This window comes from Bos taurus, chromosome 7 (assembly GCF_002263795.3).
Source record: "Bos taurus isolate L1 Dominette 01449 registration number 42190680 breed Hereford chromosome 7, ARS-UCD2.0, whole genome shotgun sequence".
NCBI classification, from domain to species: domain Eukaryota; kingdom Metazoa; phylum Chordata; class Mammalia; order Artiodactyla; family Bovidae; genus Bos; species Bos taurus.
Window position 1 is genome coordinate 61,979,696 of NC_037334.1, and position 20,226 is coordinate 61,999,921.

General features: G+C 52.2%; 1 protein-coding gene across 3 annotated transcripts in view; it reads left to right on the top strand.

Moving 5' to 3' along the window:
- Positions 1-20,226, top strand: part of SYNPO (synaptopodin) — a 57,089-nt gene that overhangs the window by 7,871 nt on the left and 28,992 nt on the right. The window contains exons 1-2 of one of the 3 annotated variants that reach the window (XM_024994350.2): positions 23-44; positions 10,533-11,191. In XM_024994350.2, the coding sequence (XP_024850118.1) occupies positions 10,795-11,191 (397 nt within the window). In that variant the 5' untranslated portion in view covers positions 23-44; positions 10,533-10,794. Of the gene's footprint in view, positions 1-22; positions 45-10,532; positions 11,192-20,226 lie in introns of those variants that run through there. The other 2 variants (XM_015472302.3, NM_001206025.1) reach the window with 2 other exon arrangements.

Here is a 20,226-nt window from a genome sequence, read left to right on the forward strand (position 1 = left end):
TCTGCTTATTTACCGCCAGTGACAGGGAGCTCAGCACCGATGAGGTAAGAGATGACCCAAGGGTATCACTCAGCCCAGGGTCAGGTAGTCCCCCGATAGCTCATTTTTACTGAGTACTTTCTCTGTGCCAGGCATATTAAATCCACAAGAGGCAGGTACTATTATTATCCTAGTTTGACAGATAAGGAAACCGAGGCATGGGGAGTTGTATAACTTGCCAAGTTCTCACAGTTGGTAAGTGGTAGAACACAGAACACAATTCAAAGCCCAGGAGTGTGGCCCTAGAGAGCCTGCCCTCCCAACCTGATACCAGTGCTGTCCATTGAAATAAATGCAAGCACATATGTAACATTTTCTAAAAGCCACACTAAAAAAAAAAAAAAAAGGTGGGAAAAAAGGAACCTGAGAAATTTATCTTAATAATACACCCACTTGAATCCAAAATAGTATCATTTTAGCATGTAATTAATCTAAAAAAGTCATTCATGAGACACTTTACATTCTTCATTGGGTTCTAAGTCTTGCAAATTTGGTGAATATTAGAGTACAGCTTAATCTGAACTCATCACATTTCCAAAGCTAAGCAGCCCTTGTGACTAGTGGCCACCGTACTGGACCTCACAACCGAATACTAGACTGCCTTTCAAGGTGCTTGCTGTGCTATATCCTAGAGCATAGGAAGCAGCCAATAAATGTCAGGCACTATGATGATTATTTTTATCATTGCTTGTTGTTGGTGATGGTCCAGGGGGAAGCTGGGCTGAGGCCCCAAGCCCTTGGCATAAGCACTGCTGTTTCTATTCTTAATGTGAGTCCTTCCAGCCAGCAGCTTGATGTCTCCCAGGCTAAGCCAACTTGTGTGAGCCCTTGGCCTGTAGGTCGAGAAGAACCAGCCTCATTCTCTCTAGGATGGGAGGGAAGAACCAGGCTGAGGTCTCCATCTCCCCAGCTGAGAACCACATGAAGTGAGGCCTCCTTGGGGTTTGTAAGCCTGTGGTCCGTCTGCCGTGGTATGTGGGGTAGCCAGGGTCACATCTGGAAGGGAGAGTGCAAAGGCCCCTCTTTCTGGGTCCTTGGAAGGACCACACCTTCTGTAGCACCTCCTGTATGTCTTAGGCAGACTAGGCCTTTACACAGAACAATCAAACAAATCCCCACCATTTTTAAAGTTGTTTTTCCATGAGACCCCATGAGTTAAATGGAATAAGGATAAGGGGTCAGCATGGTCCCCATTCCTCTGAGATCCCTGGATAGTTGCTGAGCACTGGCAGAGTGGTTCCCAAACCTAAATTTCAAAACCTACCAAGCCTCAAAGGTTGTCATCAAATTGGCCTAGGGTGTGGCCAGGGCTCTGGGATATGTAAAAGATCCTATCTGCCTGATCTATCAGGCAGACAAGTTTGGAAACTGTTGTGCTAACCCTTTGGGGCACCAGCTCATCTAATTCTCACAGTAGCTAGGGTGCAGGTGTGGTTATAGTTCCCACTTTACAGACGGAAAGAAGCTCACAGAGGTAAAATAACCAGCCCAAGTTCAGACAGCCAGCAAACAGGCTGTCTAGGGGTTTACCAGCAATGGTCTTAGCCAGTGGTGTACAGTTAAATGTTTAACAAAATCACTGGACAGTGACTGCAGCCATGAAACTAAAAGACACTTGCCTCCTTGAAAGAAAAGTTATGACAAACCTAGACAGTGTATTAAAAAGCAGAGACATTACTTTGCTTACAAAGGTCTGTATAGTCAAAACTATGATTTTTCCAGTAGTCATATATAGATGTGAGAGTTGGACCATAAAGAAGGCTGAGCACTGAAGAGCTGATGCTTTTGAACTATGGTGTTGGAAGAGACTCTTGAGAGTCTCTTGGAAGCAAGGAGATCAATCCAGTCAATCCTAAAGGAAATTAACCCTGAATACTCATTGGAAGGACTGATGCTGAAGCTCCAATACTTTGGCCACCTGAAGAGCCGACTCGCTGGAAAAGACCCTGATGCTGGGAAAGATGGAGGGCAGCAGGAGAAGGGCCGACAGAGGATGAGATGGTTGGATGGCATCACTGACTCAATGGGCATGAGTTTGATCAAACTCAGGGAGACAGTGAAGGACAAGGAAGCCGGGCGTGCTGTGGTCCATGGTGTCACAAAGAGTGGGACACAACTTAGAGACTGAACAACAACTACTCTAGAGGGAAAAAAGCCCTGATTCTTAGCATTTGCCTATATCCATGGTGTAATGACTCCCACCACAGCTCACTTCGAGCTACCAAAGCGATGTCACTGAGCACAGAGTTGGGAAGTGCTTCACACAACTGACTTTTGTGTCAGTAATGGGATCCAGCACATGGCTGGGCCCAGGCGCATGGTGAAACGGAAGTCCTGTTGAGTGGGAGGCAGATATGGTAGCAATTTGCTGAATTTTTAGTCATGGAACACTTCCTCAAATGAAACATTTGAAAGCCCCAATATTTCCAACACATAAAAAACATATGTTATCAAAAGTAGAGGTTTATTTTATGAACTTAAATGATAATATCTTGCTTTTGTTAAACTAGGTGAGCCCCAGGGCAAGGTGAGGACTTGTGAGCCTGGGCAGAGTAGAAGGTGTAAAGAGCAGCCTCTTCTCAGAATCAGGAGCCTTGTGGGCCAGGCCCACTGCTGACCTCACTGTCCGTGTGGCCATGGGCACATCCTTGCCCCTCTGGGCCTCCATCTTCTTGTGTGTCCCGGAGGAGACTTGACTGCTCACAGGACCCCTGGGGTGTGGCCTTCCAGGCTGGCATTGGCTCTGTCGCACCCCCTGCCCAACCCCAGCCAGCCTTGCCCTGTATTTATAGCCATGACTTCAGTCTCTCCGGTTCCACTGAAGCTAGTTCCCAGGCCACATATTTATAAACCCAGCAGGGCAGAAATAGACGTGACGCACAGAGAACTTGGCTGACTTGGTGAGCAGGCTGGATTTGGTGTGTCCGATGGAATGGACTCAAGCCCCCAGTATCCCGGGTACCAGGACGCACGGGAAATTCAGAGCTGGAAGGGCACTTGGAGACGCCAAGCCAAGCCCTGTGTGTGTATGGCTGGGGGTCACCAAAGCCAAGGATTGAAGGGCTGTGTCCAGGGGTGCAGAGGGCATGGCAGAACCAGGCCCATTATGAAGAGATTTTGGCTTTGTGCAAAATGGCTCTCCTCAAACCCTGGGGGACCTTCCCCCATCAATGAGCATGCCAGGTAACTTTCAGGTACCAGCTTGGTTTTTTTCCTGCTCTGGGACCATGAAAAGAGATTATCCTCTCTCAGCCTCTGTTTCCCCATCTGTTAAATGGGAATAGTAGTAGGTACCTATTTTATAAAGTTGTTATGGGAAACAAACAAGATCATACTTGATATCATATACCTGGATGGTGCCCAGCACACAGTGTTCAGTTAAAGATGGCCCTTGTTCTAATTATATCCTCAGTCACCTCTTAACAAACTTAACAGTTATAACAACAGCAACTGCCTCTTCACAAGCATCTACACACATTAACTTATTTAATCCTCACCACAGCCATAGGATATCATTATTATCCTCAAAATCATGGGATAACATGTGTTTCACATACAGGAGACCCTCTATCCACTTAATGAACTTGGGAAAGAATTTTCTCAAAGAAATAAAGCTAATATGTGAAATTGCATTTTTATATACTGAACCATAAAAATACTCAATCCTAAATGGTAGACAGGTTCTTAGCAGGACATGAAGGTTCTAAAGTGGTGAATGATCGAATAATCAGAATGTTAGCATAAGACATATCTCAGGGGCTTGCAGGATTTGTGTTCCTGAGTTTTCCATCTAATACGGATTGTATGTATTTTTAATTGCATATGAGAATTCAACATAATAGGGAACTTGAGGGACTTCCCTGGCAGTCCAGTTCAAAGCATAGTAAACTTGAAATACATATGCATATAAATAGAAGACAGCTCTACACGTGTGTGTGTGTGTGTGTGTACATATGTATGATAGCACTACATATATATGTTTTTGCCACACTGCCACGGTATGTGGGATCTTAGTTTCCCAACTAGGGATCGAAGCCATGCACTCTGCGATGGTACCACAGAGTCCTGACCACTGGGCCGCCAGGGAAGTTCCAAGATAGCATCATATTAATGCCCCTGTTTTTTCTGTCCTAATGATACACACACTCTCCAGTTCCCTTTTCTGCTTAATTATTTTTCCATCACACTTATCACCCTCTGACATATTTATTTATTTTTCGTCAATCTCAACTAACACGTGAGCTTCACGTGGGCAGGGTGCTTTTCTCTCTCTCTCTCTCTCTCTCTCTCTCTCTCTCTCTCTCTCTCTCTCTCTCTCTCTCACCGTGTACTGCCAGGACTTAAAATAGTGGATGGTGCAGAGCAGGCGTTCAGTAAATATGTGTCAAAAGAATGAATGAGTAAGCGACACTGTGCGTCTCCATCTTACAAGAGGGCGACTGGAATTCAGTTCCAGTTCAGAGTGGCCCAGCTATCATGGGGCTTCACTGGGGCCTGGCTGACACTCCTCTCTCCTGAGACTAGCCAGTGCATCTGGTTCAGGAGTTCTTCCCAGCCCCTCACAGCCACCCCTTGTCAAGGGACAGTTTCCTAATGCTTCTGGAGCTCTCCCACAGGATGCTCATCCAACACCAGCTCCTCATGTCCCAGGAGTAGGATGGGAACCTGGGGAGGAGGGAAATGGGGAGGAAGGAAGAGCAGTCGGAGCAGGCTGGGCAGCCAGAGTGGTGAGAGCTGCAGGTCAGACAGGAAGACAGGAGGCCCTGATTGGTCAGTCTGTCCCACAGGTCTGGAGGGACAGGTCAGTAACATTGGGTCACATTTGCACATCTTTGGGGACTGACTCTGCCCACTGGAAAATGCCTGGAGAGGGCACATCCAGTGAGGATTTGGGGACACCTACAACCTTGCATACTACCATCCCCACCAACCACTCTGCCTTTTTCTGTTGGGAAAACTGAGGCTTATTGAAAGGAAGTTATCCTTCCAGAACACAGAGCAAGATAACTTCAATTGGTGGGCTTCCTCAACCTCACCAGTTCTGGAGGTTGGAGGGGTTTGAGATTCTCCCTTTGGAGTCAATGGGTAAGAGACCCCACTCCAACCTTGGCTCCCACCCTCTCCTGGAGACAGAAGCACTAAGGCAGGAACATACTCTCAGCTCAGACACCTGCGGACCACAACAGCTCTCCTCCTAGTGGCCGAGAGAACTCAGCTCTGGACAGTCCAGACAGTAACCCCCACCTCAGCCCCGATGTGAGGTGCTGCCAGATGGGTGTGGCAGGTAGGTGCACCCTGAGCCATCTGGATCAGTACTGGATTACCCCTTTCCCCAAGGTGACTCCATTTTCATCCCTAGGCTGTACAGTTAGTACCTCAGTCACACTCATTATTACACTTGATAAATATTTATTGAGTGATTCCTGTGTACCAGGCTATGTACCAGGCATTAGAGATAGTCTTTCCCTTCTCCCCCTCCCATCCTTCCATCCTTCCTTCTCATTCATCCATTTGTTTAGTAATTACTTTAACCATTAAGGCAGCACATTCTATGGATATGAGTGATATTTGGAGCTAGACTATCAGGATATGACCCCTGACTCAGTCACTCACTAGCTGCGTGAGCTTGGCCAGTCACGTAAGTTCAATTTCCTTATCTGCAAAATGGGGATAATAATAGCATCTTCCTTACAGGGCTGTGATGAGGGTAACATGAGTTAACGCACACTAAGTGTCTGGAATAGCACCTGACGTAGTAAACACTTCATAAACTGCAGCTATCATCCTTGTCATTGTTATTATGTGCCTGGCCCTGTGCCAGGTGCGGAGGAAGTTCTTCCAAAATGCTGCTCTCACAGGGATGCCTGCACGCCAGCTCTAGTTCCAGCCTCCAGCTTCTGCTCTGGCCTTGCTGCCTCCAGTTCCACCCCCAGAACAGGGCCTTGCACTGGCTCCCCCAGCCCGACAGGGCTACCCTCTCCATCACCTCTCAAGACAGCAGGAAAGAATCCAGGCAGCTGAAGTCTGTCACAGTTTGACCATGTTCTGTCACCTCCCTTGGCCCTGCCACACATGCCTTAGCCTCTACCTATTCAGGCCCTTGTGGTTCTCCAGGTTCATCCTCAAATGGTCCTGCTTTCTGGCCTTCACTGGGTCTTGATGGACGGAGTACTCTCGACTCATCAGAATGCCAAGCACTTCCTGCCAAAGTCCGTCAAATTCAATTGAAACATCATCCTTCATCCCCAGGAAGCCCTCCTTCCTTCCCCTCAGCCAAGAATCATGAGACCTGCCTTTGAATCTGCATTTCCCTTTGTTTGCAACTTTTCTTTATCCCATGATCAATGGGGAGCCACAGAAGGTTCCTGAGTGGGTGAGCAGCACACTCAGAGATGTACTTTAGAAGAATGGACCAGATCCTACAGAGGATAGATGGAAACAGGGAGAGTTTGCAGATGGGGAGGCCAGGGATGGTCTTTCAGAGGAATAAGAGTTTAATCTTCCTAGACCTCTTCTCCCCTTTCTGCCTACTCTAGTCTCTTCCTTACACAACCAGATCCTGTGATTTCCCCAGCATTGACTTAGTAAGTCAGAGGAAAAGTCAAAAGTAGAACCCCAGGCCTGAGCCTGCAATGCATCCACTTAAGCCCTGACCCTCTGGATCCCCTCACTCCGTTTACTTCCTCTGCAGCTGCAAAAGCAGGCTGGGGGCCCTGCAGATGATGGAGAGTCAGGGGAGGCCAGACTGGGCTTTCCATTTACCCAGCCTGTGAGCCAAGCATCCCTAGAGCCCCACAGGTGAGCAGCACACAGCCCTGGTCCCTCATCCACTGCCGAGTGAAGAAGGAGCCTGTATTTCCCTCAACAACCCTGGGAATCTGGCTGTGTTTTCATCTGTTTTACAGAAGGGGAAACCAAAGCTCACAAAGAGTCGGGCAGCCAACGAATGGAGGAGACAGAATTCAAACCCAGATCTGATTCCAAGGCCAGTGCCCTTCCCCCATGACACAAGGAACAGCAGAAGGGACTATGAGGCTCCGAGGGCATGTTCCTTGAGCCCATTCATGGCAGAAGCCAGCCACAGGAGGAGCCCAGGGAGATCCCAGCAGCAGACCCTCTACAGCCTTGGACAGAGGCTGTAGAGATCTGATGCTCAGCTCGGCTTCCGGTCCTGGGGGCCCTGCTTGCCCTCATGGGAGGTCAGGGGAAGGAGGACGGGACCACTAGGGAGGCAGCAGGGGTTATGTGAGGGGCCAGAAGCAGGTGACTTGACACCTGGGCTCTAGCACCAGGCCTGCATCTAGACTTTCTCTACAACCTGGGTGGTCCCTTTCCTGTTCTGGGCTCAGAGCCCCCTCTCCGAGGTAAGCACTGTGGGTATGCTGGACTGTCAGCTCTGTGCTAAGGCTGGATGGCCTAGAACCTCGGCCTGCGTCCAGAGCAGGGCTGTGGCTTTTAGCGAAGCTGATATTAGAGGACCTCCTCTCTTGTCTGCTGAGACTGGAGTGGGCTGTCTCCTGCCCGTGGTGGAGCCCATACCAACAGTGTGCTATGTCTGAGCACAGCCTCAGGGGCCCTGTGGGGTGTTGCAAACTAGTCTGAATATGTGAGTAAGAGGACAGGGGCCCAGCAGCTCTGCCACTCACTGCCCTGTGACTCTGGATGCTGAAGGTACCTCTACGTGCCTCAGTTTCCCCCTCTGTAGACAGCACTCACGCAGCTGACTCAAGGGAGTGTCAGGTCAAAGCCCTGGCCGAGCACCAGCAGATGCTCAGTAAGTGGTGGCTGCCATTATTGTTCTGGGTCCCAACACCCTGCCCTGGCCCCAGGCTCCCGAGTAGGGTGGGTATTCCAGGGCTTGGGCCCACACGGGGCCTGCCCAGACCCCCCAGCTGGGTTGGGAGTCTTCCCTCCTTGGGAGGGAGACTTGAATTGGAGTGCTCCTGCCAACTCCTCCCCCCCAGCTTGGCAGTGTGAAGACAACGCCGGCCAAAAATATTTGTGTGGGTGGCGGAAAGTTAACTTTTCCGCCTCTCTTTTCTTTCCTGGAAACCGTGGCCACTGTCAAATAGAGCAAAACAGAAGCAGGCGTAGAGTGAGGCGAGGCCCCGTGGGGCGTCAGAGGGAGCCCTGCCCCCCTACACCCACTCCCGCCTCCTGCCATCTGGCTCTCTGGTGGGGCGGTGGCAGTGCTGGTGGGGAGAGCCGAAGACTTAGAATCATGGCATCCCATGATGCCGGCGTTGGATGGACTCTCCAGCATCATCTGGCTTAAGCCCACCATGGTGCCTTTGCAAAATGACTCCAGAGGGCAGAAAGCACCTGCCCAAGGTCTCAGAATTCTCCTGGCCCTGCATGAGATTCCAGATTCTTTGAAACTGTAGTGGCATAAATCTGGCAGCAGCTGGTGAGTGAGAAGGAATTTGGAGACGAATGAGACTCTGGAGCCTCTATTCTCTGGGTCCATCAGGGCCAAGGTGCCAGATCCAGGTTCAGAGATCAGCCTTACCAGTTGCTAGGTGTGTGACCTAGGCTGGAAGTCACTTGGCCTCTCTGATCCTCAATTTCCTCACCTCTGAAATGGGATAATAAAAACAGTACCTCCCTCCCAGGGTTGTTCTGAGGATCTCTTTCGATAACCTAAGAGAATAACCCAGTGTGGGATAGGTGTTTAATATCCTGAGTGCCCATTCTCCTCCGAGCAGAAGGTTGGCTTCTCTGTACTGATTTCCCTGCCACTGAGGCTGCTGTAACAGGTGTCTCTTATCTTTCTGACTGAGGTGCCTGTTGGCCTCTCCCTGGTTGGCACTGATATGCTGCAGCACCTGGGAACATACTTATCTTTCCTCTGGTCTACCACACTCTGCCAGCACAGCTCCAGCCAGAAGCCAAGGCCTTGACCTAGCCTGCTGAGGTGGGGGATGCCTGGCCCTGCCTGTGGACAAAGGCTTGGCCTCCAGGCACTGCAGCAGCAGAGGTCAGCCCAGGCTCTAAGGTTGCCGATGTCCACAGTCTTTCACGATTCTCAGGATTCTCACCATCCATGGGCGTGCAAGGATTTTCCCCTCCCTGTTTTGCAGTAGGATAAGAGAGTTATAGAGAGTTCAGGTTCTCCCAAGTTCACACAGCTAAGCAGTGGTGGAATACGAGATCTGGTAACCAATATCTATAAACTTCAAGGTTTCCTCCCAATGCAACTGGTCATCGACCCTGTTGTAAGCTCTACCTGCCTGTCCTGGGCCATCCGGTCCATCCCTACCCGGGGCCTCCACAAGTGATTTTCAAATTCTTGTCTCCAAACTGGAACTATCGCCTGCTCTTCAGGCCTCTATGTGGAGCTGACCGTGTGCATCTCCCCCGGAAATCCCAAACTGAATTCATCTCCCTGCTCCCCTGAACACCTGCTCCTTCCCATTTATCCCTGATCTCTATTAACGAAATCACGCTGTCACCAGAGTGACGAACTGGGCTGCATCCTAGCCTCCTCCCTCTTCCTCCACACCCACTCTCCATCTGCCTCCCAGCCCAGCCAATTCTTCCGCCCAAGTTTCTCTCCCATATCTCCTCCTTGCATCCCTATAGGAAGCCTCCATCCCCTCTCTCCTGGATTATTCTCATTTTTAACATTTATAAATGATCATACTGTTATTATTATTGGCCCTGTTGTCATTCACAGCTCCCCCATCCACAGCTCCATGAGTCAGAGTACCATATCTTCTTTATCCCCATTGGGTTGTCAGGACTTTTTGTGGTGTCTGAAATGTAAATAGGAGCTCAAATTTTTGTGTGTGTGGAATGAAAAGAATAGTTGATATGTATTAAGTTATGACTCTGAAACAGTCTTAAAACCCTCTGCAACACATTTTCTCACTTAATCCTCATTGCAACACTGAGATGGAAATATTACAGTTCCTGTTTTACAGATGGGGATGCTGAGGTTCACAAGGTCATGTGGCTTGTTGCCCACCACACAGGTGGGATTCTAGCTCAAAGCCTGGGCAAATCAGGGCACCACATCCCTTGGTGCAGAGCCTCCTCAGGGGGTTGTGCCCCTAGTCTGTACCCTCTGCACCAGCATTCCTGTGATTCCTGTGGCACATGTACCTTTGGGCCACATGAGAGAAATTTTTCTAGGAGGTGCCCAAATAAATATTTTTAAATAACTAGATATTTATTTAATGGGTATTAAGGGGGGAAATAACTTAGCACAACATACTTGTGGTTTTCTGCAATTATTGCTTAAGATAAGCCTAAAATAGTACAAGTTATTTAAAGTTGATTTATGGGAAGATAATAAGCAAATAAAGTGTCAGGTGGCATAAGGGTATAGCAGAAATTGGGGATGTTGAATGACTAAAGCTTGGGACTTTCCTGCAGACACGTGAGACCGAAATCCCAGTCAGTTCTCAGGGTCCCCCTAAAGTGGACTCAGAAATTCCGCCTGTAACACCCAGTGAACCATCTCATGCACTGTTTCTTTTCTCCCTTTGCAGATAGATCGTCTTGAAGGGGAGGCCTCACAGACAAGAGACAGGTTAAGAAGGAAGCCTTGGGGGTCCATCACCAGCCCCCGTCCCAGCCAGGAAGGCTTGCAATTGGACCCCCTTCCAGCTCTGTGAATTGGCTGAGGAAGGAAGGGCAGCCAAGAGCCAGAGAAGGCCCCAAGAAGAGCAGAGACCAACAATCACTCAGGCGCCTCTGCCCAGCCCCAGTGCGGGCGCCAGCTTCTTTGTGTCCGTGAGGAGAGGCTGAACCATGCTGGGCCCCCACCTCCCACCCCTGCCCCCGGCACCCAGCGAAGGTGGGTCTACCCCTTGCGCCTTTGGGGTCCCTGATGGCAGCTACAGGTGTCTGGCCTTGGAGGCCGAGGAGAGCGGCGGTGAGGAGGGCCTGCAGGGAGAGGCAGGGCTCACAGACTTGGAGGAAGACCAAGTGGCCAGCAGGAGTGGGGACAAGACCTGCAGAGCCACCCAAGGGCCGCCACAGCTTCCCAGAGCCCTGGGCACCCAGCCACCCAGCTGCTCCAGGGAGGCACGAGGGGTTTCCCAGCTTGACAACAGAGCCAGTCAGGCCGGGGACCCCGTGAAGTTCCGGCAGGTGATGACAGCCAGCCTCAGCCCCAGCCCGGGGCCCAGGGTTGCCCAGAAACCAGGTAAGCTCATGGCCCTTTTCCCCTGAACTGCCAGAGTCATGGAGGACCCCATAGGTGCTCAACATGTACACACACCTCTGGCCATATTTTCCCATGGTACACAAGAGACCATCCGAGTCCTGTGGGCCTGCACAGACTAATAGCCGTGGAGACACAGGGGAGGCTGTGCCATCCGTGTCATTCCAGCTGGACCACATCTAAGCACACTCTTGGCTCTGCCAAAGACAGCACGTGAGAAGGCTGTGAGAGAAAGCCACGTTATCATGCTTAGTTAAAAAAAGCCCATCGTTCACTCTTGTCTGCCTGTTAATCGTTCGTGGTAACAAATGACCTTGGAGTGGGAACAACTGATGGGATGGGACCATCTCGCTGAACACACTGAGTGCCAGCTAGTTGAGGGTGCTGGGGACGCAGTACTGGGTCACACAGGTGTGGTCCCTGCCCTCATGGGGCTTTTGAGGTAGAGACTGAGCCTCTGGTCTAAACAGACCTCCTGATCTTACAGGTGGGAAACTGAGGCCCAAAGTGTGGAAGAGACAGCTCCTGGTCAGCCTGTGGGTGGTTGAGTTGAGCCCATATTCCTCATCCGGGCTTCAGTTTTCCATCTGTTAGAGGTGACAGAGGCACGTCACTTGGACTGCAGTGAGGACCCAATGACAGTGTGTAGGGGAGAGCTTGGTGAACGTGGCATGAAGGAAGGAAGGAAGGATGATCAATTTCCTATGGCGGCAGGAGACAGCTGAGCAGGGCGGGACAGGGAAATCCACACTGAATCACCTCCACTGCCAGGCCCATGGAAACGCTGAAGTGGGTCCAGATGGGAGGACGTGAGCCGGGCCATGCTCACTCAGGCATGAGATGCTGCTAACAGATGCTGGGGCGCAGGGCATGTGGGGGACCCAGGCCTGGGAGGGCTTGTGCGTCAGGAAACTGAAGGAGCACTTCATTTCTGTGCAGGCGTTGCTGACACCCAATCTGGCATCTCACCAGCCTCCTGCCCACTCTCTTTTCTGAAATAATTCTCTCCAGGGTCTGACCAACCCCCATGGCCACCATTTCCTATTCCCTTCCAACAGGGAGCAGGGAGGAGGGGACTTAAAACCAAGGAGGGGACTTCGATGCATCTAGCGCAGGAAGGGCGGAGGGTCCCAGGAGGATCCAGCAGCCTTGAACTTGGAGACAGGCCTCCAGGTCCCCTAGAGCTGGGAGCCCCAGGATCTGCTCCCTCCCCTCTCATAGACCATGGCTAGGGTCAGGAGACAAGGGTGGCAGTTCTGGACCCCCTCAAATCCTTTCCCAGTTTCTTCATCCATGAAAATAAGAACATGAGCCCCATCTACCTCACAGAACTATCATGAGGTTGCAGGGTAATTTAGATAAGCATGTAAGGGATGTTGATAGCAACTAAAACAATCACCATCAGTTCAACAACACAATAGCTATTATTTGTTGAGCCCTATGTGCCAATTCCACTGTGCTAAGAGCTTCACATGTATCACTTCATTTAATCACATAACAATTCCCTAAGGGACATACTGCTACTATCTCCATTATACAGATGAGAAGACTGAGGCCCAGAGATTATAAGTGACTTGTCCAAAACTCCCAGCAAACAAGCTCTAAGGCCATAATTCAGTCACAGTGTTTTGCATGTGGGCTTTGCTCTTGGCTACCACTGCATTCTGAATCTATATGGGAGAGTGTTGGGGAGAGAGTTGTCTGCTGACATCTTGGAGGGGAAGAGACCGTGTATGGAGAGACAACCATTAATGGGTCCTGATGGCTTCTCACATGGAGCTGGTCCATTTCATGGTATCTCATTCTTGTTGATCTTACTCTGGCCTTTCATGGTAGGTTTTATTATCCCCATTGTACAGGTGAGGTAACTGAGGCTCAGAGACTTAAGCCCAAGGTCCTAGTCAGCACTGGAGCTGAGACTATGATCTTATTCTTCTTGCTCACAATCTGGTTCATTCTTCTCTTTAACATCCAGCCAGATGGTTATCTAGTTCTGTCCTGAACATTTCCTAGGACAGAAGAGGCAGGAGTGACCTCAGGAGGATGCAGTGGGCAGGGAAGACTTCTCAGAAGTAGAGGCAGAAAGGAAGCTGGGTCTTGCAAGAGAGCAGAAACCTGGGTGGTCTTGGGTTGGAGCCTACACTAGCCTTTCTGCTCCTTTGGGAAAGGGAGTGGCCACAGTCCCTTCTCTCTGCCTGGAGATCCAGAGGGAAGAGGCCTGTGGGGCTGCCAGGTTATTGGTGGATTAGGGCTTCCTTTAAAAGCTTCCTCCCATTATTGCCAAAGGATTATAAGCATCTTCAGACAATTGCATCCATCCTTCCACAATTATACCTGCCTCTCTTGAGTGCTCCCTGAAAGTTTTAAGCATGGGCCAAGGCATCTTCTGCATTGGGCATCCAGCACTTGGGATAGGTGGGACCCAGTGCCATTTCTCTAAGGCCTGGGTACCAACTGAGCAGGGTAGGATGGGGTCCTTAGCAGGCTGGAGGGTCAGGGGATGCAAAGAGATGAAGTGGGCAGCAGACTGCAGCTCAACTTTCTTGCCATCAACTACTGCCAACTTGAGAGAAGAAACGTGGGAAGGAAAGTTACCTAGGGCTCCTGATCAGCGCTGGTTAGTCTATAGCTCACCAGAGAGCCCCCTGCTGTCCTCTCCACAAAGTCTCAGCTGATCATAACTGGCAGGGCTTATTGAAATTATTCTATAGATAATCTTGTGGAGATTCTAAAGTCTAGAGATGGCTAGTAGCTTGTCCAAGGTCACTCAGTAAGCTGGTGGCAAAGCTAGAGCTGGAACCCAGGGTTTCTACCTTCCAGTTCAGCTGCCAGGCCCTGGGCTAAATGCTTTGTGTGGGCTATTTCGTCTTATCTTCTAAACAACCCTAAGAAGTGCACGCTTTTCTTAACTGTTTCACAGATGAGGAAACTAAGGCATAGCAAGTTTAAGTGACAAGTCAAAGTCTTAGGCTGGTGGGTGGAGGAGCTGACATTTGAACCCCGGGAGGTCTGGCCCATGCTTTCAACCACCCTCTGTGCTGCACTGTCTCCATGGAGACAAGGCAGCAGGCTGTTTTTCACCCACGGGGCTGGGGAAGGTTGGGCTCTGGGGGATGGTGGGGGATTCTGCCAAGCCATACCCTCTCCTCCCAGGGAGACCAGGGATCCACTGCCAGTCCAACCCCTCCTCTGCCCAGGGCTTTGGGAGACCCACCTTCCATCCTCTCCAGGCATTGTTTTTGGGGGCCTGGGGTATCGGGAGGATTTGGAGACCTTCCCAACTCTACTGGACACAGCTCTGAGCCTCTGGGGTGGAGATGGGGCTATGGATCTGGGTTGTCAGGGTAGCCCTGCCCCTGGCCACGTCTATCCTGTTGAGGTAGAGGAGTCAGTGTCCATGATGAGAGCTAACAGTGGTCACTGGGCTAGGGACAAGGCCCTTGCTCCTCAGGCCCGTGGAAGAGAGGCCAGAGGCAAGGCCCCACCTACTCCCCTTCCCTCCCTTCACCAAGGTGACCATAATAGGGGTGATGGTATACAGGCAGGGATCACAGGTTCACGTATACTCACACATGTACCCACACATACACACTCACACCCCCTGCAAACATAGGTACAAGCAAGTGATGTCTACACACCACGTTCTTATGCAAATACTCATGGGTATATATTCACATCTGCACACATGTGCATACACGTACTTGCTCTCAGATACCAACACACCCGTGCATAGGGTAGGCATTGGAACATACCCTCCCACAGACCCCTGCCTCACTCATGCAGGTCTAACTTTCACATGTGGACACATTCATCAAATTTGTATACATAGCAGTCCCATCAGCAAACATACAACCACACACATTCCTTCCCTTAGATACAGGTTAAAAGCATGTTCTTCTCTCCATTTTCTTTTGCTCACACACCTACACTGTGCAATCTCTCTTGCAGGCACACACGTTTTTTCTACAGGCATATCCACTCTGCACACCCACTGTCACACGCCCACATACAGACCGAACCACTTTCTGTCCTTCCTTTTCTCCATCTTTTTCACTTTCATACCCACCCACGCAGTAATCCTAGCCTCCCTCCCTCTCTCTCTCTGTCTCCCACACAGTTTGTTTCCTGGTTTCTCACAGGCTGGGCTGTAGCGCATGCACTCACAGAGCTGGCAATATCCTGCCTGATGCCATATCCCCCAACCCCGTCAGTGCCTGCTCCCCCCACCATGCCACCTGGGGCAGCCCTGGCACAAGAGCAGCCACTGGGTCAGAGGAACTCTCTGTGGCCAAGAAGCCAAGCAGAGGGTCAGGAGAAGCTGGGGAGGGCTTGTCCTGTCTGTCAACTGACCCCATGCACTCTAAGTCCATCCGCTGAGGACAGGGGACATCTCAAACCAGGCCACTTGCGGCTCTGCATTTCACAGAACCTCAGGTGGGTGGGCTTACGTCACCACATTTCCAACTTCCTCTAGCAGAAATCTAAACACAGAACCCTGATAGAAAAAACATGCAAGTGGAATCATCCTGGGTAAGGGGGTGGGGTACTTGGAACCCAGGGAAACTTTGGTGAAAACCCAGGACAGCGTTTTCCAAGTGTGGTTTTGTTTCAGAATTGCTGGGGGAATGAGGGTGCTTATTATTCCAAGTCCACCGCCAGCCCTTCCACCACTGGGAGGAGGCACCTGATAGTGAGATCTCAACTTTCCACAGCATCCCTACTTGATCCTGATGCACGATGACCCCGCCATGGGCCTCTGAGCATCACTGCCTCTGTTGTTGCTGGCTCACCAGTTAAGTCAGCGGATGGCCCCAGACAGCCTGGGAGGTGACAACCTTCCTCAATCCCCCTTTGCCTAAGTCCCACTTGGCGGGCTGGTGATATTGGAGGTGCTGTCAGTTATGGGGGACAGGATCACAAAGACAGATTTAAAATGGAGTTAATGGGAAGGACAGAGGAAAGTGGGTGGGGGTGAATAGATGCGAGACAAGAAGAAACTGAGCGAAATAGCAGCAGAATTTAGGGACCGACCAAGAGAGAGAGAAATTGAGGAAACAGAGACACACTCAAGCAGTAGAGAGTGAGGCCAGGGAGAGGAAAGAGAGGAGGAGACCCGCGGGGAGACTGCAGGCCGAGCCCCAGGGGGAGGGAATCGCACCTCCGAGGGCTGGGCGGGGCGGGAGGGGCGGCGCTAGGGCCCCGGGGAGCGGGCGGCTGGAGCTCGGCTCGCCAGCCCGCCCAGCCCTCCCGGCTCCGGGTCCCCACGCAGCCCGCTAGGCGGTGGTGGAGGGGGCCGTGGCGGAGGCTCCGAGGGGCCACCGGTGTGGGGTGGGGGCGGCGGTGGGGGTCTCGCTCAGGGTGGGGCGCGCTGATGGACGCGGCCAGGTGCGCGGAGGTGGCGGCGCTGGTGAAATCTGGGACCAGGCGCGGAGGCTGGAGGTGAGTGAGGGGCTCTGGCCGGGCAGGGGTGCCGGCGCCCAGCAAGCCTCTCCCCTTCCCACCTGTGTCGGTCCGGGCGCCGCCCAGGTGGAGGTGCAATCTGGGCTCCAGTCCCCACAGGCAGGGTGACCTTGGCCAAGTGGTTGCTACACGCTGGGCCTCAGTTTCCCCACCTGTACAGTGGGGCGGCAGAGGAGGGGGTCTGGGGAAATCTCGAAGCCTCGAAGCAGCTCAGCGGCGGAGGAGGGGGTCGGGGGAACACCCCCGACGCCGGGCAGCTACTCCCCGAGGCTGCGTGGGAGATCCAGCCCTCGAGCCCCAAGCCGCCAGCAGATCATGGCTGGGATAGCCCCGGGCTCGCAGGTGGGCGACAGCCGGAGGTGTGAGCACCCGTACCAGTTCTGGGGAAGAGGGGAACGGCTGGTCTCGTGAAAGCTGAAAGCGGCGGGTTGGGTTGGGCTCCTTGCTGGGTTGACCAACATGGGCGCCTGTGGGGCAGAGGGAACGGCGTGTACTGGGCCCGCGCCCCCGCCTCTTCCCGCGGGCGGGGTGCCCACCGCGCTGTGCCCGCTAGGTACGCAGGATCTGGGCCCCGCAAACCGCAAACCACGCGGGGGGGTGGGGGGGGACCTGCTCAAGCCCCACCTGGGGAAATCGAGGCCTCTCCTGAGTGCCTACGGGGGCGAGGTGGAACTGCCCTCCAGGCTCTACATCACATTCTCACAATTCGCCCTGTGTGCCAAGGTGATTGCTGAGGCCGGACAGCTGAAGGGTGGGGCTCCTATCTAACTAACCACTGCACCGCCGCCTCAGCGGGCTCCGTCCAGAGCCCTGACAGGACCTTTTGGAGAACTCGGAAGAGAACTTCTCCCTCCCTCCCCACCTCCACTCCAGGTTAAAGCTAATTCTGGATGGGGACAGGACTTTCTGTGTTCCGTGGGTCTGGGTTGTTCACAAAGGACAAGAGACAGTGGGGAAGCATCATGCGAACCGGTCCCCACCCTACCCCAAGTGGCAGGTGGCACGGGAATACACCATTTTGCTCTGTGATCTTGGGGCAAGCCCCCTGCCCTCTCTGACTCCCAGTGAGAGGGTGGACGGGTGGCCCCTGAGGGGCTACCTGCATTGAAGACAGCAGCCACTGGTAGAGGCTTTAGGGGCAGTCAGAGGTTACCCCACCCTTGTCATGGTGCAAGGATTAGGATGAGATAGGATGCTGTTCAGAGGGACTAGGGTAGGCTAGGTAAGAGACTGGAAGCCTTGCAGGTGCCAGCCTGCCTGTCCCCAACCCCAGGCCTGGGCCCCATCCTGTCTTGGGGGACAGCACCAGAGACAGACTGATGGCCTCTTCCTCCTCCCAGACCTGTTGTGTTAATGTCAGACAGTGGGATGGCACCTTGAGGGAGATGAAAACACTGTGCGTGGGGCGGGAACCCCTGCCTCTGTCTCCCAGTGGGATCTTGCATTGGTTCTTCCTCTCTTCCTTATCTGTACAATGAGGGCAATGGACACAAATCACCCTAGTCTGATATTCAGAGAACTTCCCAAAAGTGAATTGTTTGCTGCTATGCCAACCTTGGCTCCCAATCGCCACTTTGCAGGCTGGTCCTTGGGACCACCTCCCTTCTCTCCAGTCTAGTACCTAAATGAAACTGTGGTTGAAATCAGGATTTACATGGTTAAAATAAGGTCTTTAACTCCTTCCTTCGCTTGTTATCTGTTACTTTTCCCCTAAGGTGAAAAAAAAAAAAAAAAACCTAAATAAATAAAGACAAAAAACCCTGTGGCATTTCTAGCCTGGCCTGGTTCCCAACTAATCCCCAGCCTCTTCAGTCAGCATTTTATCTAATCTCTCCATTTTAGAGCTGGGGAGACTGAGACCAGGGAGCAGAAGAGATTGGCTCGGGGGGTTCTGTGAGGAGAAGACAGCAGAGCCCCCTTTCCTTGGGACAGAGCAGCTCCTCGACAAGCAGGAGGGCCAGTGTAGCCGAGGAGCCTCTGGAGAGATAGGAGAAGTACAAGAGGAGCCTCCTTCACGTCTCCTCTCCAGCCCTAGTCATGTCCCATCTCCCTGGGTGACATGCGTTTCCCTGAGCCCATCCCACAGCCTTGGGCGCTGGGCTGGGCAGGGGTCAGCCCACTTTCTCCACCTGCCAGGACAGCCATGGGCCAGGGAGAACACACCTCCCGGCCTAGGGGCCTGGCCTGGGAGGCACCTTCTCCTTCAGGGCAGCTCCCAGGCTCCCAGACATGAGCTCATCGGAGCTGCTGGTGCCAGAAAGGGAGGGACTGAGGGGGAAGCAGGCCACACTGCCCAGACTGGGGCACTGAAGGCCCCTGGGGCAGTGGAGAGGCACAGCGGCCCAGGCCTGGCAGGCTCTGGCCCCACTGTAGTGTGAAGGCAAGGAAAAGGCAGGTCAGCAGAGGGTCAGCTGGGGTGGGGATGGGGGCGGGCTACATGCTGCGGGGGGTCCAGTGCAGAGGTGCAGGTGCTAGGCTGACCTCTGCCACTTGCCTGCCACGTGACCTTGGGTGAATCCCTGTATGGACCTCAGGGTCCCTGTCTAATTAGGGGGTGCACGGGTCCTTAGGCACTGGGGTTACAATAGTGATGATAGACAAGTTCCTGCCTTCAAATTGCATTTTAACTGGAGAGAGAGAGAGAAGAAAAAGGAAAGCAAAGAAATCAGCAGGACAGTTTCAGATAGATAAAAGTCATATGAAAAACAACAAAAAGCCATGTTGCAAATTTGGCGAGCACTTAAGAGGGGCTTCTTCGTGTTGGTGTGTAGGGAAGGCCTCTCATTGGAGGTGACACCTGATCGGAAACCTGAATGGTATTTGAGGGTGTGGTCATGGCAGGCTTTGTGGATTTGGCTTGTCCAGAACTTGGATCTAGAAGAATGGTAAGAATTTGGTTGGGAGGAAAGATGTTTCAGAGGATGGTAAATACTCTAAACTAAGAGCTGGGGGTGTGGAGTGGGGTGGGCATGGGCTGTGGGTTATGAAAATGCCTTCGTCTCTCAGCGCTTCGGGCTGTGGACCCAAAGGAACCCAGGCCCGTGAGGGTCATGGGGTGGCTGGGCTCTGCTGAGTAAGGCCTGTGAGTGTGAGTGTGAGCTCAGAGTCTTTTGTGAACTGTCATTGGACACTGTGGCTCAATTGCTACCCAGTGCGGCCAGAGGAGGAGTCAGCATGGGGACAGCCTCCAGGCCCTGTAACTCCAGAGGTGCACAAAATCCCTCTCTCCGGAATGAAATCTTCACCAACTGGCCGCTGCCTGAAATTCCACCATCCTAGCTTCATCTTTTCCACTCATTGAGGCAGTATAGCGTAGGGCTGTGTTGACCCGACCCTACCCTGCCCGGCCTCCCAGGGCTGCTGCAGGTGAAGCAAAATTCTGTCTACTCCTGTGCTAGCCACTTCCTGCATGCCTGATACACAGACCCTGGGGTTGGACCCCTGGACTCTCTCTGGCTTTATGGGAGATCTTGAGCGTGTTACATAACCTCTTTCGGCTTGTGTTTCCTTGTCTATAAAACAGAAACAATAGCAGACCCTATCCTGTACTGTTGTTC